Genomic DNA, 23,803 nt, shown 5'->3' with positions numbered 1-23,803 from the left:
GTTAATGGTTTGATGTTTGTATTATTATTTATTCTACTAGCGTAAACCAAATTTAAATAAGTATAAGACACGTATATTCATGCTATAAAATACCAATAAAAGGTAAAACTATGTTTAAAATTTAATAAATAAACATGATACGTGAGTAACTTTAGAGAATAACAACGAGTTTTCATAACATTATGTGTCTCATATCGAATACAATATTGGAACCTTTAAGAACTAACGACATTCTTAAAAAAGTAGGCAGACAACGCATCATTTCTGGTATTTTACTTTGCAATTATCTTCATGAGGGACATCAAAAACCGGCCAAGTGCGTGTCGGACTCACGCACAAAGGGTTCCGTACCATTGATTTATGATTTTTTTTTAATTTAAGTTATTTGTATGAAAGATTACGCGGTAATAAGCGGTTTACGATTTACGAGGTATTAAAAAAAACTACTTACTAGATCTCGTTCAAAACAATTTTCGTTGGTAGTTTTTATAGTAATGTACATCATATGTTTTTTTCAGATTTTTCATTTTCTTATTTTAGAAGTTAGAGGGGGGGAGACCAACTTTTTTCCACTTTGGAAGCGTCTGTCACGCAAACTATTCGGTTTAGAAAAAAAGTATTTTAGAAACCTCGATATCATTTTTGAAGACCTATCCATAGATACCCCACACGTATGTGTTTGATGAAAAAAAAAATTTTGAGTTTTAGTTCTAAGTATGTGGAGCCCCCAATATTTATTATTATTTTTTTAATTTTTGCATCAAAATCTTAATGCGGTTCACAGAATACATCTACTTACCAAGTTTCAACAGTATAGCTCTTGTAGTTTCGGAAAAAAATGGCTGTGACATACGGACGGACAGACGGACAGACAGACATGACGAATCTATAAGGGTTCCGCTTTTTGCCATTTGGCTACGGAACCCTAAAAAAGGTATCTTAGAGTGTTCGACTAAACTATTCCATAGAACCTACTTACAAATCGTCACATTTTCAAGATGAAATTAAATAAAAGACAAAAGATACTTCAAGAGTTGCCCCTAAGGAGTCTCTACATGTCTCACATTTTTTTTCAATCACGCTTCAAAACAAATATTTGGCAAGTGCTGAGAAGAAGCCCTACCTACTTGCTTAGCTTGCTTGTTGTGTGTTTGGCCTTTAACTTCTAGAAACGTGGGAATGTACACAGCCCGTGCTCTAGTTTCCAACAAAATGACCAACTGCAACAAGTTGGCGATGGCAGTCCTTTCATTGATTTTGAAAAATGATCAAAGGAACCAATTTAATTCAATTTAGCATGTTGCACATGGAAAGGAATGCTTGAGATAGATAATAATATAATATTGCGTTGCGACATTTTTTTTATTTGCATAAAATTACAAAACAAAATATAAATAAGTTACCGAGTACAAAACAATTGATCTTACATAAGTAGAAAATATTTGGCGTATATTTTTTTAACAACAACTCGTTTTTTGTAACAGCAAGTAAACGCTTTGTTACTTATTTAAACACTGCGCAATAAATAAAAACTTTTCATCAACATTTCAGCCAACTTCAAAACAAAGTCTTCTTCTTGACGTAAGCCAACGGAATAAATACAATCCCAAATATTTTTGTGAGCCTGTAATTTGCATTTCATTATTATTATATTCCCATCCATTTAAACAGGAGTGTGAATTGTAACACGAGTGGGCGTTTCGGACTACTAGTTACATCTTCCACTAGCAACGTGTACAGCCACCGCTTGTGTGCCCGCCATAGATTTCTATGTAAAACGGCGCGGCGCAGAGACTCCGGCGCCGCAACGCATCGTGTCCTTTGGCTCTTTGAAAGCATTCAGACTTTACCTTCATTTACTTGGAAAGCGTATGTCTTGTTGGTTGTCCTATTAAATAAAGATGCTTCTTATTTTTCCTCACCGGGGCTAATAATGAAAATACACCGTGTTACTTTGCATTCTTGCCATATTCACAGAGATAAAAGTAGGTAACAATACCTATTATTTAAGATAAACAAGAGACTCCCATAAAGAAAGTACACTAAGATTTTAGTAAATTTGGTTTTTCAGTACAAATTGGAATAAACCAATTTTGTCTCGCACGTTCTACAGGTTCAAGTGGAATAAACCTAGTGTGCGTGGCCTAGTTCTTAATTTTATGGCTTTGGGTACCAGCCTTTTTATCCAGTCATAATAACTATTTTAAAATACTCTTCAGTTGATTTCAGATTTTTCTTTCTACTTTACGGGCTTAGGACCGTCAAAAATACGTAATAATTAATAGGGTTTCAATTAATTTACAACATTGTACCCTATTTTTACAAATTAATAAATTAAGTATGAAATGAAATCACCTTATTCACAATTAATTATTTATTCATAAGTTCCTACTTACAAAGTTTACGTACTGCGAAGCAAGTGTTCAAAGTGTCCTCCGTTCTGATGAAGGCACAGTCTAGCACGGCGAAGCGTAGGTTTTTCGCTTTAGTTTTCGCAACACATAAACGTTTTGTATCACAGTTTCACTAAAACAATCCTTTCATGTAACGCGTTTACACTGTTTATCTCTTCTGCGCATACCAGTCGTTTCAAGTCACTCCAAAAATCCATTGGTGTCAGGTCCGAGGATCGTGGTGGCCAAGCTACTGGACCCCTCGTCCAATCCACTGTTCACCAAACGTATTATTCGCGCACTTGACGTCCTTATTGTGGGGGAGCACCATCCTGCTGGTAGTAGAGCATTTGGTGTAACGCTAAGGGTACGTCATCAAGCATTTCGTCTAAGACGTCTTGCAGACACTCCAAGCACCATTTTGATTAAATTATTCGTTGTTTGAATACACTTCAGTCATTTTTGTATTATTTATAACGTGATTTGTGTTTGATGGATTTCTCAGTTTTTTACAAGTGTCAAAAAGACATTTTAAAGACAATAGATTGCAATAGATATTTAAAAATACAATAAAAAGTAAAAAAGTCTTTATCGCCATCGCCAACAAGTGATGTGCATGCGTTACGATAATTAGTGGTGTGTTTAACAGATTGTCGATAAAATAAAATACTCAAGATTAAAAAAAAAAATTTTCGGGCATTATTTTTTTACGGATTTGTGTTCAGTATGAGTAATATAGTAACCTCTGTAAATATGGCAAGAATGCAAAGTAACACCCTGTATTTATTGCCAGATCTAGTAGTACAAAACAAAATACAGACCTCCACAATAGGCATTACCTGTCCTGTGGAGGAAGAAATCACGGTTAAAGAAAACAAGTAAATTATTGTAGTTCATTTACATAGTAATGACAACATCAAAAGTAATAGTATTCGCTTAGAATATGCGTAATTACTTTAGTATTTTTCAATTTCAATCATCCCTGATAATGTCTTTTATTTAACGATCAATTGATATCTACTTCTACATCTATTATTAACAACTAAGACGCATGACGTTATACATAAATCAATCTATGTATTAATCTCATGACTGACCGCTAGTACATGTATTGTGTTTGCCAATTTACAGTTTGTAATGACATCCTAACTCATATTGCTGACTGTACAACATAACCACAACTGTGTGCACTTGACAAATTCTCATGGTACTTTACCAACCTTGCAAGTAGACAATGAGTTGCATTTTTATAATAACTGCAAGTTACTTGTTAACAATTATCGCGCCCTTGGTCCTAGGGAACTTGATCATATGATCGGAAATATTCCATATGTTTGGAAAGCGTTTACTTTTTCTTTTATTTTGAAGCTTTCTTTTTTATGGGGATAATACTATGTGTTGATTTGCTTTAATTATGTCAAAATATACACTTTGGGTGGTTCAATGATGCTGTCTTTCCTTGTTTCTTATTCTTGCTTATTAATCTCGACGTGAGACCCTGATGTTAATATTGGACCAAAATCATTTTTTCAGACATCAAAAAACTAGAAACCCTAAAAAAGGTCCACTTCAGATACTGCAATAATTTGGAGAAATGTTTGCAATGAATCAGTTTCTGGAATATTAATTAAGTAAATATTGCGGAAAATTCACTCGCAGAAATTTAATATTGGGTTGGTTCTTGCGTAATAAATTCCAACGTGACTTAAAATATTAATTGTTTTAGAAGCTGACACCTAATTCGCGGAGTAGATCCAGAACTAAATTGGTTAAATTGTGTGTCTGTCTCCATTTTAATAATTGGTTTGCCCTTGTTTTAATTATCAGCTTTGTCTTTGCTTTCCGGATCTGTAAGTGATACGCACTTACTTATTCGAATAAGTGATACAGAGCCCAAAAATATTTTAAAATAAGTACTTCATCTATTTATTTAAATTGTGTTCCTGTTCATCTTAATTAAGTATTCTGGAACAGATGTTCCAAAACAGACCTTGAATAAAACAGATCTTCAGCTGAAGATCGTCGCTATTTGCCTATAGAAAGAGTGTAAGGAGAAGGTTAAACTAGAAATATGGCAATTCTACTGAGTTAGAGAACCTCGTCTGACAAGTCGAGGTAGCTTAATCAATCTAATGTTCCATTTCGTTGCGTTTTTATGCCTATATTTACGGATCCATCCTGTCAGTACGGTAGCGGTAGTCTCAATACGCCCACAGATTGTGTAATCCATGGGAAAAAAACATTAAGATCACATGGTATTGTAAACTTTATTGCTAACAACATAAAGCAGTGAAATAACAAGTGGCCAGTGTTATTGTTACCGAGTGTTTGAGGATTCCATGTAATTACTCAAGGCATTCGTCTATATTTTTTTAATCTGGGACGTCACGGGAATGCCCACGGCATCGGCACTGGCTGGAACGCGTGGCCCATGAAAAAAAAGTTTAAAAATTGTAACAAGAGTTTGTTACCTGTTTCAATGACTCATCGGGGTACTTTTTTGGCGCTATATCTTTTTATATCAATTTAGAAATGTTAGGTATGCAAGATTGCATTTACGTAGTTACAGACGTCAATATGCGTTTTACAATAGTTACCTTACCTACGTAATTTAATTATCTGAGTAATTTGTATGAGATTAATCTATGTTTATGCACGATTATTAATTTCACGCTTGCATTTTTCCCAATAGAAGCCGTAATCAGTAATTAACATACTAATGCAGATATTAAATCAAAGTGCAATTTTCTGAAATACGTAAAAGCTGATTTTAAAAGGATAATTACTGAATACTAAAGTAACTTCAAACATTGCTCCAAGGTTATTCTGGTCTGTATATTTTGATCTTCCGATAAAAATGTAGTTTTAAAAAAGATATCAGTTTTGGGCGAATAATAAGCGGTACATACGAGTATTATTTGATGAAGGGAACTGGGACCAAACTGTCGAACTTAACATTTGCAATCACTTTCAATACCTATGTCAATCTTTGTATACCCATTGTTTGTTGTGCCACAGAATAGAGGTACAGATGTTGTAACATCCTATGTAGTTGTTAAATAGGTGCTATTTTTCAACAAAAATATCTTGTCTGATGAGCTATCAATAGTACAAGTCAAGTACGAGTATATGTCATAGTGAAAACCATTTTATAGATGTTGGGTTACGGTATTAGTTCCACTCTACTTTTTTATTGTAATCAATGTATTTATCTTTTTGTCCTTGAACCCCTTTATAATATAATAGTAAGGAGTTCAGTTAAGACTTTTGAATGCGCAAATGCAATCTCAGTTGCATTATATTCTCAAATCGCTCGCTCTAATAAGTGCACAGATAACGTGCGTCGGTGTTGCGTCCACGATTCTTATCACCGATTTGTTTCAGTGGTTTTTGCTTACATTACCCAAGTGTATGCTTGATAATTTCATGGAAACATTACAGCTGAACACTTTTCATGCATAACAGCCTTATTGCGAGTGATTATGAAATAGGGGGATGATAATGAGGGAGGTGAAACTGGTGAGTCACACCTTCATCTTTATCATGTTAAGGAATATTAAAGCCACAGTAGGCTTTACCTAATTCCGTGCTTTGACCCTTTGAAATAATCTTATTGATTATTTATAGAGTTAGTTAGAGTTGATATAACGAAATACCACCACAATAATGTGACCTACTTATGTTTATGTTGAAAAACTTTAATGGCCTAAAGGCCACCCCTGGGCCGATGTTAAATTCATTAAAATGTTTACTTCATCCCTTTGTACCTATACCTATTAAATTTAGAAACAAAGTGTCAAAATCGAGAGAGTCAAGTTCTAATCGCCAGACAGTATGGCACGAAGAAGTGCGATTGTAACACGTTTTTGTCATCAGCAAAATGATAACTTTCGAATTTGATCTTTATGTCTAAAGTTTGAAATTCAAAGTCAATTGTAAAATGTTCATTTTGCACCATTACAACCGTGCAAGGACCAAGAATACGTCATAGGAAGTGACACCACTCCGCTAAAATTGACGCAGAGCCTCAAATTGAATAATGAGCTGTATCAATTGACCAATCATCAGATCCACCTTGATATGGCTGTTAAGGAACCTCAATTCTTACCACGGTCATTACAACGTAAAGATTTTGGTCAGCGATAAATGTAAATTACCTTTATATTTTCAAAACGAAATCATTAACGTTTGTTTTGGGGAATCGTAAATAATTTTGAATAATATTGTTTGTTGTATATTCGATGTCATTAAACCTTAGCAATCTTGTAAAACAATATGGCCGACAAAGTTTTCACCGAATTTCTTGACCCTAATGATTTGAGTGAATCTGACTGCAAAGTGAAATTACTACTGATCACAAAGATACAGATCAAATGGCTAAAATATGGTGCAATTCAATCTTTTCTCAGTCGATTTTTTATCTTATTACCACTTCCGAAAAGTCTAAATTCTATGATGGGCATTTATTTATTTACAGTTATTTACAATTAATTTACAGTGAACTAAAAATTAAAAACTATACAAGAGTAATATTTATAAAAAATCAAAGTCTATCTATTTAACTATAAGGATAAAGATAAGGCTAAGAAGATATTAATATTACAGTTCCAGGAGTAAATATATAGGTGTTCCATTATTCCAGGGCCTTTTAAACTTATGAAAATTAAATTTAATAAGGTCTAATTACCACAAACTCGCAACGCCACTTCTTTAACTTTTATTATTATTATGATAATATCGTGTTTCACCTTGCCACGGTAATGGCGGCATAAAAATAATCTTTTTTAAATTGTGATGAGCACAAAGTGCACGTAATTGTTGTAGAGCTGCTTGAGCAGTTTTACAAGAAAATGCCACAGAGATGCTTTATTTAGTCTTGCTATAGATAATACAAATTAAGTAAATTTTGTTAATTTTGAAAATCATGTCCTTTCCTTAATCTTTCTTTACATAGCTGCAATACCAATAGTCTTTTACAAAACAATAAGCTAATGTTGGTTCATCTCACAGCTTAGCTTGTGACTTCTAACGGTCTCGCTGATAGTCGCATCTCAGTGGCAAGTTTCGCGGATGCATCATTCCCATGATTCGAGGTAGAAACCCGAAGTCAGATTTTGAACTTTTATGAACTCTATTACCATAAGCTTAAGGAGCATGATATCAACAAAATCTGAGTGTACGCTTCGAAGAAATGAAGAATAACCCACGGGGTCGTGTAAAACGTGTCATACTACGGGACCACGGATATTGAGCGCGATTTATACACGACGATTTGGCTATTTGATTGTAAAGGAATATCATTTAATTAAATCTGAAACTATTTTGTAATTATAGTTCAAAATTATCACTTAAACAAAACAAAATCCATCACTGCCTTTGTTCGCGAAAAACTCAAAACTATTCAATGTAATTTCATAAGGTTTTATAAATAGGTTCATTGAATTGATTAATTAATAAGATTCAGATTTATTCATGAAGAAGATTTAAGCATATTTTGTCAAGAATAATGTTTTTATGCCCGTTTTACTACTAAACGAGTTTTCATGAAACTTTACAGTATTATTGTTTACTAGCAAATATACGAGTACCTGAATTTTTCAGATACACTGTATAAAAAAGCAGAGAATAAGTATCAGTCAATAAAAAATAATAATACGAGTATGCCCTTAGCAGCAGTCAGGCATGAAAAAACGCAGCCAATATCACAGTTACCCAATTATGCGGGAACCTGCTTTTGCGCGGTTGTGAGTTGGCGCGTGATTTCAATAGATGGCAGTGTGCTTCTTTAGATCGCACAACCATTTGATTTTTTGGCCACTTATATATCCTGTCGAGCACCTTTTCCGTCATTATACATATGAAATGTCACTGCTTAGAAATGAAATTTTTTGAAGGCTCCCTGGCATCAAATGTCATGCGTGAGTCTTATAAATATTAAAATCTATGAAGCAGGACTGTTTCATAGATTGGATAGGTACTTGGAAAAGTACTGATATTTTTAGTGACACATGTGCGTTTAATTTATTTGGTGTTTGATAATGTGGCATAAATCATACACATACTAGATTGCACCTAATTTGTGACCTAATTTAAGTAATGGTGAAAAGTTTTTGATTATTGTACTTATGGATGCAATCAGGAGTAATAAAATCAAAAATAGGTATTTTATTCAATTTTGACCACTGGTGGCACTTATGTACGTCAAATACAGTAAATAAAAGGTAGCCCTTAAGGGGCACTTTACATGTCTCCTTATCTTTTGGGCCCTACCAGCGCTTCGAGACAAACATTTATGATGGCGAGTGCTGAGAAGAAACTCCGGAACAAACTCAATATGCGGCTTTGCTGTAATTATCGTCCATAAATAGTTGTAAGTCACTGCGCCTATTAATTGTTGTCTATTGGGCGGAATTTTCTTAGAATACCTGTAAAATTAATATTTGTCGAACTATGTAAACCTCTCATTATACCGACCTGTCGCATCACAAGATGCCTCTTGGTTATAATGTCACAATTATTATAAATAACTTTTTGCATCCATTTCTTCATTGATGACGACGAAAAAGCTTTAATGAGCATGCTCGTAATTTTATTATTTAGTAAATAAGTTTAACGCCCCTGAAACCTTAATAAAATTAAAAACTACTCCTAAATGGGCTATTTAAAATACCATAAATTTTTAGTAGTTTAAATATTTTAAAGTAAGTATCGAAGTATAAAATTTGCTATTCCATGGCTGAAATGTAATACGTGTTTAAAATAATCCTCACAAATCTCATTTACCTACGTCTACGGAATGCAGTAGGTATTATGACCTAAATAACTTATATTTATGTAATGATTGTTGCTTATTATTCAAACATTAAAAATCAATTTTTTATTTAGTCGTCGTCGTTTCAGCCAAAAGTCACCACTGATGACCTCACCCGAAGATTTCAATGAATAATGATTTAAAACTTGTCATCAGATTTTACTATTTTATAGATTTTTCTAAATAAAGCTAATAATGCAAACAGGGCCTTGGTGGATGTTATAGCATGGTTAAAGAAAAATAATCTGAATGTTAATTTATTAAAAACAAATTTTATCCAATTTCATTCATACAGAACACGACACAGAAATATAGATATAAATTACTTGGACGACAATATAACGGAAACAAATAGTGTAAAATTCTTGGGGCTACATATAGACAAATACTTGAATTGGAAAGGCCAAGTCGATTTTATATGTAAGAGACTAAATCGTTTCGTGTATGCATTGAGACGACTCAGGAATACTGTGTGACTCGAAGCAGCAGTAACAGCCTACTATGGCTATGTTTCCTCAGTTTTGAACTATGGCCTGGTCCTATGGGGCAATTCTGTAGATATTGAAAGGGTGTTAAAGCTCCAAAAAAATGCATACGGGCTATGACCTATGTACTGCCTACGGAGACGGACAGCTGCAGACCAGAGAACACTCAAAATTCTTCCGCTGACTTGTATGTATATACTGAAGGCATGTTTAATGGTAAAATCACACCCAGAATACTTTCAAAAAGTAACAGAGGTCTCTCTCCGACCGCAAAGAGCGCAGTACGTAAATCTCCTGTACCAACCACCATGTCGTTACGATATCTACAAAAGAAATGCATATAACATGTGCATTAAACTATTTAATAATCTTCCTGACTATATTAAGCTGCTACATGGTAGGGAATTCAAAATAGGGTTGACAAATTGGTTACATACAAATTGTTTTTATTCACTTAAGGAATTTATGACTGGAGGAATTATTCTGACTAAGCAAATTAGGTAGATGTTATTTAAATTTTAATTAATAATAATTGACTTGTGTAAAACATTAAACGAACGTAAACGAACTAAAGTCGCTGACATAGCCCGACGGATTAGCAAGCTGAAGTGGCAATGGGCAGGGCACATAGTGCGCAGAACTGACGGCCGATGGGGCAGCAAGGTTCTGGAATGGAGGCCGCGTACCGGAAGGCGCAGCGTGGGACGTCCACCTACAAGGTGGACCGACGACATCGTAAAGGTAGCAGGGAAGCGCTGGATGCAGGCCGCTACCAATCGATCAATGTGGAAAGCATTAGGGGAGGCCTATGTTCAGCAGTGGACGTCCTATGGCTGACATGATGATGATGATGATGATGTGTAAAACATTTGCATGCTGGTTCATATCTGGCGAATGTGTCCTGCTCCATTTCATTATGTAACATCTAATGTACCACATTCTGCAAATAAATAATTTAAAAATAAAAAAAACACTATTTTAACTTTTTTACTCGTATGTACTCGTAGGTGTTGGTCTGTGGGTCCCTTGCAAAAACATTTTTGTACATCCCCTTCAAGGATCTTTCTTTTTACAAACCTCCTATATAAATAAGTGACGACGTGTACACAATACTTGTAGAACATTGCTACAAGACGTGACCAGGCGCACGGGAATAAACCAATATTATGGAACTAGTCGCGCGGCTTAACCACTGACCTGCGACCTTGCAGGCCGTGGTGTTGGTGCAGAGCGATAGCGTTTAGTTCTGCAATTAGGTATCTTTATTACTTTAGTACTGTCACAAGTTAAGATTAGAGATGGTTCACTCTAAATCCGGCCACTGCAACTGCTGGACAAATGTCTCACGTACGGATTTACACAAAGATCCTACGCTGCTTGCTTCCATGTGCTTCTCGCGACTTTCACCACATATCCAGTCTACATGTGAAGCCTGCTTACACGTACATTTTTATTTATGTAGTCGCCACTAGATAACTTTTCTGCCCAAATAGCCATCAGTTCTATGAGCTTATGTCCCCACCTACCGCCACTTACTTAGGTTTGGCTTTCTACCATTCTGTTAAAATAAATCATGGCAAAACGTGGTTACCAATTTGTGATAGAGCTGTAACAGCTGTATGTTCCAGGCTCTAAGGTTTACCTTACGTCTTCTGTATTATTTTTCGCGTGGATCCCGTTTTATCCCCTTAGGGTGGAGTTTCGTAAAATCCTTTCTTAGCGGATGCCTACGTCACAACATGCCTTTCAGCCCGATCCGTCCAGTGGTTTGGGCTATGCGTTGATAGATCACTATGTCAGTCAGTCAGGAGTTATAATACATATTATTTTTAATAAGTATTATGCAAAACACTACTTACCTTATTATAATTTTAAAATGTCTTAAGTTTCAAGTTTAAAATTCCTCCAACAATTGTGCCTTGTGCCATTCTCAAAGTATTGTCACGGCCAATCTCGTTAGTCGACATTCCCTGCCACAATACACGTGAAGTGTGTGACGCGAATCCCTTTGTGTCCATCACATGGACCTGTATGTCTCTGTCATTATCAGACCTGACCTGATATAGTGGTACTTTACCCTTGTTATTTTTATATCCAGTTCTGTAACGAGTAACTTGTTACAATAGCAGTAACATTTACATTATAGCGTCGTAGTGTTATACCAATTTGATGACTCGACCTGAACTGGCTGATTTCTGTTTTCATTGTTTTTTGAAATGAAAATAATAATTATGATTAGCAACTCAATCAACTCAACAGCCTGCACAACCAGGCTCAATAGAGAAGAAGGCTTTGTCACAGTCCACAAACGTCAGCTAACATCACTGAGTATACTGCTCAGTCTTCTGTATACCTAATCTGCCGCAGCGTTCGTACAGATGTGTTCTATGATACTGAAGTCTTTTCGGAAACCAGCTTGTTGAGGAGGTTGAAATTCGGCCTGCTTGCTAGATGATTCGTAACACGTAATGATATCCCAAAGGAATGACAATTTTTAAGTATTGAATCGGATACCACAAATCTTTTATCGTCGTTGTATTTATTTGTAACGATAACTAATCGTAACGAAACTTTGTTAACACCTCTTTAATCCATAAATCTCGTGTAAACCATAGACAATAAACGATTGTAAACCGATACAGATTTCTATGTGGCCGCAGTACCGCAAGCCTCGCTTGTTACAAACACCATTATTGGCATCAATACCATTTAGCGATTTTATCTCGGATTTCAATACGTACGCGTTGTGCTATGCGTTTCTAACTCCTAGCTCTTGTGGTCATAGAATAAGTAAGCGATCACAGAAGGCGCACGTGCGGTAAGTGAAAAGATCTACAAAGAAAGGGATTAACTTTCTTCTTTGGTTAAGGGCATACGGCATAATATACATATATTTTGTGTCTTACGCAAATTAAAAAACCAAATGTTTGTGATAATATGATAAAGTTTTAACTTCAAACTTGTGATGGGATAATATTAGACAGGATATTCTAGCTTTATCGTTATTTTGTTTATGAACCAGTATAGAAAAAAAATTGCCACGATGGTAATTTTATAGATACTAGCTGATGCATGCCAAAACTTCTGTTTCTTTCCCACCGAACAAACTTGAACGGCTGAAAATAAATGTGCTAACTTGGGTAGGAAATTTTGTCCAATTGAGCCATGTCAGGTTGTAGTCCCAATTTGATAAGAAATGGAAAAAATTTGACTCCCAGGGCAGGAGGAAGGCAGAGTGATTAAAAAAAATAAAGAAGTTTTTAAAATTCAAAAATAGAACTGACCATCGCTAATATTATGATTATGTTTCGCATTCAAAACTTTAGTCTGAATATATTATCTCTTATATTATTTCCTTAAAGCACAGCCTGCATTCCTGCATAAAATAAATTTAGTCGTGTAAAGCTTTACGCAATAATCCGCTTACCCACGTGTTACCGAATACTTTTGTTAGATTCTTCTCAAAATATGATTGCTAACTTGCTCATTCTTATATTTAGGTACTATGCATTTTTGAAAGAACATTTTTTCTTTCTAATTGTAAAGTTTTATAAGTCCAAGTCAAGATTATGAGTATTAGGGTCCACAATTATTGTGATCATTTATTCATTTATTTTCATACTGCTTATTTTCAAATAGGCAAGAACTAGCAATGTGTTGAACAGCCTTAACTACCTCGTTGTTTTTAAATCTACTTCACAAAAAATTGTGAGGATCTTCTCCATCGTTTCCATTCATTCCTTCGTTCAAATTGTCTTCACTTACTAATACACTCTTGCTCAGTCATTGCAGTTGCAGATCACCATTCAGTCTTTCGCAATCCTATGAATCACCGGTCTTACAGTCTCCTAAATCTCCGTTCAATTAATCAATCAATTTATTCACATTAATATATTTTTGGATTTATAGATATTTTTACCCATTAAAGTAATAGGTTGTAGGTATGTTTTAATTCTTAATATTCTAAAGCATATTCGAGTATAATAATAAAGAGCAGTATCATTAAATCAAAATGCATTTGAAAATTTCGTAACCACGTCGCACGGACATCACTAGAATATTGATCGGATATTCGGAATGTGTGGATCGCACTTTCGATCGCGAGACGTGCGCGCGCGCTTCTATAAGACAATTAGCCAAAACAGTAGCTTGGTGACGCAATGACGGTGATTGTATATCGATTAACTGTTTTTCATTTTATAGCTTCATATAAGCACTGAATTAGACAGTTCAAAGCCACGACTTAACTGCGAACTTAATTACGTGCGAGCTTAATGTCGACTAAGTGGACCGACGATCTGATGAAGGTCGCAAGAAGAACCTGGATGCGGGCAGCGCAGGACCGGTCGTTATGAAAATCCAGGCCTTTGTCCAGAACTAAACGTCATTTGGCTGAAGCGAACGAATATCGATTCAATTTAAAGTGTGACTGAGGCTTTTGATGGATGGAATTTCAATAGTTAGACCAATTACATGACAAAATCTATGACTGAGATTGAATCTAGTCTTGAACATGTTTTGTAATAAGTACTTATAGAGTAACGTACGATGCTATTAGCCGATGAGACTTTGATCCAATCCTAGAAATATCATTGTAATTCATTATTTTCTTGTGCGATCAGTGTAAGAACTTTTTCATGGCATAAAAGCGGCTGCTCAAGACAAGAACAACATTGTGACTGATAAGTACCTACTTTTCTTGTGCAGTTTATTGTAAGAACTTTTCTTCATAGCTTATGAGCGACAGTTCAAGCCAAACAAGCAAGATATTTAGTCAGCTGAAGAATTTTGCCACTATTTTGTACGTCGAGCTAATCCCTAACTCACAGTGCTCTAACTTGATACGTCTCACTCATTGATTGTGTGATTGTGTTCTGAACTCACAATGGACGGCCCTGACATGGAGTTTTTGCCCGTTTGATGCGAATGCATATCATTTAAGGATGCTGGCTGATGACTGAGCTCAAGTACTACTGTGACCTTAGCGCACCTTAGACAGGCATTGTTATCAGAAGCAGTATCGGCCATTTCTGTGAGTATATACTCTCCTTTTTCGTCCTTATATGTAGCCACAAGAGTAGCTCGATGTAGTATTATGAAGGTTTCACTTAATATCGTTTGTTAGCTAATTGCTTTGGATAAGGACTTAAGTCAGACTTTACACCCTATTAAGACATGTTACAACAAATTGTTTTTATTACTTTTTCGTGAACAGGAAGGGAAGTCAACGAGACAATATCTAAATGATCCTAATTATATGCAGTGGACTATATTATTATAACAGAAGACGCCTCGGATTCACTTCGCTAGAGTTAATGTTCTCATAATACCAATTTGTGTTCAAGACAGTCACCAACACAAGTGCTTGTTGATTCACTTTTGTTTGAGCCCCTTTATTGATAGCTAACTTCACATACGTCAAAAAAATCATTCACTTCCGTTTTGTATTCACTTTTTGGGCGAAAGAAAAATAATGGTCGTGAATTATTAACCTTTTATATTTATACTAATCGACATTATGTATCAAAATACTATTAGTGTTGATATACAGGTTTTTATCAGCATTTGAAGATGACCTTTTATAAACCCCAAAATTAAAATTATGTGCCAAAAATGCAAAGAAATCTGCTGTCTTATGAATGACGTCGTCTCGTAATCTAAACAATGATAAATATCGGTATCTCCCAGATGCGTTACCCTGAGACGGCATGAATCACAAGTACAGCTCATCACGAGTATTACTAGATCATTTTGTACACACCAGTATCAGTACAGTCGACATCATTAATTTATTCATTTACATTCCGGTAAAGATTATCTATTGTTATAAGCAATCGATCGTTTTTCTTTTTTTTTTTTCAAAAATTTTGTGGATTTGTATTCCAATCTTTTTGTTATTTTTCTTTTTCCTGGTTTTACTTCAGAAAGAAGAAATATGGCACTTGAATTAAAAAAAAAGTTAATTTAATAGTAACTTATGTTTATACATACATAAAATGTATGTTATTAATACATAATTGTGTATTTACAAAACCAACTCTTACGTATATTTAGTGCCGACTGTACATGTGTTCACGTTTTCGCGTATTGCACAACTGTACCCAGTTTCGGCTGCGCGTGGGCAGTATTACGTAACGCGGTTAAAATTAGAATTGAATACCGCTAATGACGGCGTCCGCTGTCAAAATACCTGTCAAACTAGCGCGACTGTCAAATGGGTGGTAAACTTCACCGATATGTCAATTAGCCTGTCAGTTTTTTGCTGTTTTCGTATTGATTTGGTACGCTTTGGCGGATTTGTGTACTCAATTATTCGAAAGGTTAACAGATGAACTTAAACAATGCATACTTAACTTACCTACTGTTGATACTCTTTACAGACGGACAAATTCTTCGATCCTAACTATTACAGAAAATTAATGTTTAAATTTTATTATTCTAATGTCATTTACATCAATCAGGTTTGATTCCTATGACTTCATTTGCTTGAAGTTCAATCACCTTCTTCATCTGTGACTTTACGAAGTTTAATCAAAATATGTTCAGTATTTTTTGTTATTTGTTGAAGAATATACTTACTTAGGTTTTTTTTTGTTCATAATATTAGAAGGATGGATTAACACTATCAGATCACGTTATTGTTATGTAGTTTCATTTTCTCATGGCTCTACAGTAATGTTTGTTATGATGACATCAGTTTATCGTCACGACTTTATAATAATAACACGAAAAGTAATGTACAATTTTATTTCTTCATCTATGACATCCAGTAACACAATACTGTAATCACATGTCTTTGGGATGGATTGATTTTAGCTACAATAACTTTTTTACTATGGCTCTGAATCCCCTAAACCTGGATCCAAAAAATATCTTATTCGCTCAGATATTGTGGCTTAAGTCCTAGAACCGTTATTCTAAGTTCATCTTAATATTGAGTATCATCTAACCTCAATTGGACAGTAATAGCCTCTCCCACTGACATGGGATCCTCGTACTCTTTTTCAACATCACCCTATCCTCAATATCTCTGAAGAACATTTCGCACGTACAAGAATCATTATTGGTATTATTATCAGAAACCTTTTGATGGAATTTCGCGGGCACACACACAAACGATCGTGACAAAGTACACGACACGATCGCGGTTCACAGGTCAGATACAGATCACGACCTGTGGTCACTGCTTTCTTTGACTTGGTCAATGGAATGAACAAATATTAGTATAGATGATGTTTTTGTTGTGGATTGTGGTTTATTTTTCGACGGATTAAAGGAATGGTTCTTTGGAAAACTTTTTGCTCTTGGGGTTCAAAATTGATTGAAATGTGGTCCAAATCTAAATATTTCTCATCTGTGATATAATAATATCATTCGGTAAAATATCTACAACAGTATTGGTCTTCATCATCATAATTTCAGCCTCAGTACATCCATAGAATGCAGCATTGAACTATAATAAATAGAAAGAACCATTGAAAAAAGATATGGCCCATGGTTATTTTGATGTCATTCATCAGTTTCAAGCTGAAAACTTTCTGCTTCATCTTTTATTCTTGACGCTTAAATTGCTTGATAGAAGTCATTATTTCATGTACAGTTTTTCTTGTAAACCAAGCAAGTTCCTTGTCCTTAGTCGTGATGATTCACACCAACGTAACTATTGTTTAGTCTAATGGTGAGAATCTTCGACTGTTGTAGTTGACGGCTTAAAGACAGTTTTTGTTCGAGTGGCTTCGTCATATTGGATTTACTTCGTCATTTCATTACTTGGTGAACGTTACACAGACATGTTTTTGGTTTAGTTATTGTCACTATACTTACCCATTTACTTATACATAGGTATCATTGATAGAATTTTTTGTAAAACAAATGTCAAACCAGCTCGATCACAGAAAAAGATATAAAATTGCAACTGCGACTATGATTTCAGACATTATACCGCAGACATTCGCATTTGTCTTCTGTGCGTCTTCTACTTATATTCTTCTTTATGAAAGATAGTAGTTTAAAACAAAAATTTTAATGAATATTCTTATAAAAATACTGTTAATTCGATGAACAATGAACATTTTTCAATTGATTCTTTGGACCAAAACAAAAAACGAAAATACCTATTTAAAACATCCAGTAGTCTTTAATGTAGCATTGAAATCAGATGTGCAGAGCTTTTTCTCGTACTTTGAAGATGGCATAAAAACTCGCTGACAAAAACCAACAAATTCCGACTTCCTGGGCACTGATTTAAAGCTCGTTTTAAAAAGTCGAAAAATGGGCCAAGTGCCGTGTCGACCAATTAAATGACAATGACCATTTCGTTCTTTTTTTCGTTTTCCACCCGCGTCCTCGATTGGAGGCGTGATGAATCGTTGAAACTGCGACGGTGCGCGTGCGCCGGGGTCGATGACCCCGGGAACCATTCCCCGACCACAAGCTGGGAAGACCTAGACAATGTGGATCGATGTTTGAAAGGCAGCTTAGCAATTTCAAAAGCCATTATTATGACGGATGCTTAGAAGATTTAATTAACGATTTAAATGCATATGGTAAGGTCGTAGATATTAGCTTGATTCATTATTATTAAGACTTTCGTTTCTTATCGTGCATTGAAAATGAATGAGATGAGATGAATAGATGATGGTATTGGATCGGAATAGATCGATAAAAATTACATTAAGATACACCATTTATCCAGTTTTCAAAATTATCTAAAATGCTATCCACATCACATCATTCATGTCATTTCACATTGTCTCTAAATGTATATCCGTGAAAATTACCAATAAAACCTGGATTAAATAGCGCTATAAACTCTTGGCAAAACAAAGGTCGGTTTGAAAACAGCGCGAAACTTGCGTGAAGTTAAATAAACCGTTCACCGTGTGTCGGTAAAATTCAATTTCTCAACCACATCCTTTCGGACGCCATAAAAATCTCATCAAAACATCTTGGGCGCTTATCGCTAACTAGAATCTGACGAAGAAAAGACCACGTGCCTGCGGAACCTCCGACCGACACAGCGCGTCAGTCCGTTCAATTCTGCAGCACTGGCCGCACACACAAAACGCATACAAAGCGTGTATTCCAAATTTGAATTTAAATATTTAAAAACAAACTGGCAGTTTCAATTAAAAAACCCGCGCTTGTTTTAAAAAAAAATTCGAATGTTCTTCATTTAAAATGATTAATTTATTCGCAAAATAAAATTGCGCGTGTAAACTCTGTTATCTATGCGTAATCCGGCTCTACATTAGCAATTTCTATTGCTCCTAGATAAATGTGATATTAAAATAAATGTGATCGTAGTTGTTCGAAATGATTGAATTGGTGAAAGTGAGTGAGAAACGGGTGAACGGCACAATGCGGGATATAGGGGCTGATTCGTTCGTGTGCCGGGTGCAGTACCTGAATGATTTGGATCCGTTTTCGGAGTACAACGTAAGAGAGCCTTCGAGACCGTTGTACCACACCTTCAACACAACCATCCCGCTGTCGTATCAGATTGCAGCAGTTCATCGGCTGTTGCAAGCTCCACATAGGGTAAGTGTAAAGACGAATATTCCTATAATTTCGGCATACGATTTAAGGAATAGTTTAATTAATCAAGAGAACCAATTGTAGGGTTGATGTATGTAATACGATATTGATTTACGTTAATTTATCACAATATCTAAGCATTCGTGGAAATTCCATGTTCCCGGGATGGGAAGAATACGAATCTGTTCTTCTACCGTTGCTTCATGCGAAATCGAATAGCAAAAATATTAATACACACATGGGTATGTAAATAAAGTGGTAGGGGTTAGAGAGTAAATGTATGATAAATAACACACTTAACTGATACTATTTTTATTTCCTCTGTAGAAAAAATCTTATGTAGGTACCTATTAATTATTTAGGCATGCTTTGCGAATATTCGACATTGCAAAAATAAGAATTCACATTATATCATACATATCAAATTATTAGGCCTTTTATTATAATTTATTATACTTTTGTCACCAATGTTATTGACGGATATGATATTTCGAATGCACTCAAACAAATTCATAGCGTATAATCGATTATATCAGCACACTTATCAGATAATCATGATTGCTTTCATCGATTACAATAATAGATGACACAATATGCGTCATATCAATTACTTACCTGAACAACAATATAACGAAGTAAGCCTAATGCAGTAGGAAACGTCCTATGATATCGGTGGGCGTTATAGAAATCCGCTCGAAAATATTATATCGCAAGCATTTGAGAATTGATTGATTAGTTAAACATGGGAAGCCTATGTTCAGCAGTGGACGTCCTGTGGCTGAGATGATGATGATAATGTTGCACAGCAATGGGCAGTAGTGATCGTTGTCAGCACACTTTGATTATCACCTAATCTTTTTCTTAGCCAAAGTATCTTTCGTTTAATTGTAAACGTATTACGGTTTTTCTTTTATTATTAGTGTTTTTTATAAAACGATGTCTACTACCCAATTTAACACTAATATGCTTGCGGTTAGACACTGGGACAGGTGACGCTAAAGAAAAGCTTGTTAAAACTAAATGTAAACTATTATTTCAAAAACTCGATTGTCTGTTAAATCATAAAATTATGTTATATAGTTTAGCAATTCGGCTGTTAATTATCATAAAATTTTAATTACGATTACGATTCGCATTGCGAACAATATGAAGAAAGACATGAAGTTTAACTAATTAATTACTTTGAAACACTTGCATCATAACGTTTTCGGGGTTGGAAGAGATATGACGAAATATATTTCTTACTTACCTACGCGTCTACGTGACTCATAGTTTTATTTAATTTGCAAATTACACACATTCTTATCATATTACTGGTAGTAACGATTAACGATGTTCCCTTCATATTTTATGAAGGTCCATAGTTTTCAAGAAGGAAAAGAACGTCCACGACTTGGGATCCCGAAAAAAGCAAACGTTCTCGTTAGCATGTGAATACCTAAAGACTTTAGACTAGGGTATAGATTATTCATTTATGCCATTTCTATAGGTTAGGTTAGGCATCTTTAAATCTTTCTTCTTTTACCAAATCCAAACAGATTTCCACATCTTTTTACATTAAATAAACACTTAAAGAAAGCATTATTATATTTTCCCATGCAATCCTGCGTATTCTAGCGAAGTCTATAACAACGTTGGATGTTTCCCAGAGCTTCTTGTTTTAAACACTAAAATGTTTAGGTTACAGAGGGGATTTTTCCACTTTCATCCTTCCACCAGTATTTGGATCGACGTAAAAATTGCATAGATCTGGATGCATGGTAGGCGTTACTAGTCATCATATTATGTTACTCACGCGGTATTCCGCTAAATTTAAACGTTCTAAATATCAGCCCACGCGCAGGTGAGTCGTGACATAATATTATATCTGCTCCATATTTACATCTGGTGCTCAGTACGTAGTTTTGTTTATTATATTTCCGCGTGTTTGTACAGACTACCACGTCATTTATGTTGCAAAGTAGCTTCTATAACAACGTACGTAAGATGCCGTAGTCTATAGCAAGATATGTATCGTGTGATCGTAGATTTTCGGTAGCGAAGACAAGTAGATGGGACCAGTTAGACCGCTGAGTTTCCTTAACCGTCTTATAAGAATCCTGATCATGCATATTTAGCGATTCTGAATAATAAGAACAGTTAAAAAAGGGCTTGTGAGAACCGAGGGGATCGTATGGGAATAAAAATAAAATGAGATCTGATCGGTATAGAAAATACTTAAAATAACGGATTCACTGTTGTGCTGGGACCGATATAGGGCATCAGACCGGAATAACCCGATCTTCCTTAATCGTGTGCAGATACACGTCAGTTGTCATGTTTTTAACCGACTTCTTTGAGTAAAAGACTACTCTATGCTTGCAAGCGGTTCGGTTTCAACCAACTATAGCCAACATAATAATGTTCTATCGTTCTTGGGAATCTTGTCACTGCTCTGCTGTAATCTTGTATATGTACGTTTAGCAAGGCAAATCAGTCTTTAGATATTTTTGCAAAAAATAGCAGCAAATCTAAACGTGGCATCACGGTTGTATAAGATGCCACAGTGTTTAGCTATACATATTTGCTTTCGCCTGTTCACTACGGAACATTTTTGACCACAACTCAGACTAAACTAGATATTTACTGATTTGATTCAAGTAGCCTTTTAACTATATTATTACTCCTACATACGACAAACATCATATTTTATTTTAAAATACAGGTACTTACACCAAACCAACTCAGTAGTTAAGACAAAAGAAGATACTAGTCTAGCAACGCAAGTTGAGTTATGGACAATGATAACTGGTTTTAGACCCGAGACGAGGCAGTATACAGTTTACCACAGCTGTAGACATCAATAATCGCTCTTAAGACCTCATAGACAAAGCTGATTTATTAACATGCTCTTCTCGACACTGTACACGCAATGGTAAGAGTAACTGCGATATACATGCATAATGAAGCTCTTAAAAGATTGTTTAAAGTAGTAAAAACTGTACCAATCATTTTTGACAATTGATTATACAGTAATGAGGAGTTAGTGCAAGAAGTTACAGTTATATGAAAACACAAAAAACACAATAACAGAGTTACAGCGTGTTCACACCCGTAATTCGATGATTTTTTATTTAAACCTAGGTCATTGCACGAAGTAACTAATTTAAACGTTTCTGTGACATGTTTATAAATAACTAGGTACCTACGTTCATTTATTAAAAAGAGGATGGTAACATCATTATGACATAAGCGTCGAACCCGCAGCGATGATGGGGTGACATCACATCCACTTAGCATGCAGGGATACTTGTGTAAATGATTATTTGTCTGTTGATGATAATCCAATGGATTTAAAAATAGAGTCTAATACATCACGACAGGTTTTTGTTTTCTTTATTTCAAGTTCTTTTGTACAATCAAGTGCAAAACTTACGTGTGTTGTAGTTACTTAACGTAATAAATTATCGCCCACCTTGGGCACATTTGTTTTTGAAACCAGATTTAACGCCCATAAACATTAACCTTCACCTCAACTCAACACCTAAAGACAAATTTTCTTTTTTTATTCTTCATCTTGAGATAAGTATTATTTTTACTGAAGAGTCATCAAGTTACCCGTTACGTTATTCAATATTTTTTTATAATTTTCAAATCAATTTATTTCCTGGATAACCAACAAGCGCTGTTTACAACCAATTAACAGTTAATGCACTATTTTATTGGTCTGATTAAAATATCTATGTAGGAAGTTTGTAATTGTAGGGAAAACACCTTGAAATGCATTAGCGCAACGGAGGATGGAGGAGGAACGCATGACGCCGCAAAGTAATTACCTATCACATCTTTTAGATGTCTGTCTGAAAGCAGCAGTGCCGAAATTCTTAATGTGGTTCGGGACTATTCCCACCTCTAGTTCCCACCACTGCAACTCCTGTGTAGCCAGGATCTACAGCTTGACCGCTAATTAAAACCCAACCAGTGAAGGTAAAGTTTGTCCCGGGGGAAAGTTAAACTGTCATTGGATCTCTTTGAAGGTCGTGATATTAGTAGTGAGACAACTCAGTAAAGGGCTGCTGGGCTGCCGTAATGTTACGAGGGCGTAAAGCTGCCCAAAGAAATACCTAATAGGGATGTTTCCTGGGTAAAAAAAGCAAGAGTTTTAATTAGTCCGTCAGTTAGCTTATCAAAAACTACTCGACACCTATTTTTCACTTTTTAAAACTAATAAAAATGTGAACTCAAGTAAAAATAAATAATGCAAGAGTTAAGAGTTAGTTCTGTCATCAAAGACTGGGGCTTTGAAAGAAAGTCCTTCTCTTTGAAAGAATATTCTTATCGTTATTACGAGTATTACACAATGGGTTACTAATTTTTTATTGACAAGTTGCAAGTCACTATTGACATTTAATTATAGGGAATCGTAATCATTTTAGGAGTCAATAGGAAAGAATATTGTGTGTGAAATTTCTTGTAATTCATGGCTTTTTAAAATATTTACTTCAAATTATTGTTTCTACGAAAAGTTTCCAAATTTTTTGCATGAAACAATATTTTTAGACGTCGACTCTACTCGTATTTAGGATATTAGGTAATTC

The 23,803-nt window shown here is 35.1% G+C and overlaps 1 protein-coding gene across 1 annotated transcript in view; it reads left to right on the top strand.

Moving 5' to 3' along the window:
- Window positions 1-23,803, top strand: part of LOC135086796 (FH1/FH2 domain-containing protein 3) — a 61,271-nt gene that overhangs the window by 11,882 nt on the left and 25,586 nt on the right. Inside the window, exon 2 of the mRNA XM_063981589.1 lies at window positions 18,963-19,229. Coding sequence (XP_063837659.1) covers window positions 19,005-19,229 — 225 coding nt within the window. The 5' untranslated portion in view covers window positions 18,963-19,004. The remainder of the gene's footprint in view (window positions 1-18,962; window positions 19,230-23,803) is intronic.

This window comes from Ostrinia nubilalis, chromosome Z (assembly GCF_963855985.1).
Source record: "Ostrinia nubilalis chromosome Z, ilOstNubi1.1, whole genome shotgun sequence".
Taxonomy (NCBI): Eukaryota; Metazoa; Arthropoda; class Insecta; order Lepidoptera; family Crambidae; genus Ostrinia; species Ostrinia nubilalis.
This window is presented reverse-complemented; position numbering and strand designations above follow the sequence as displayed.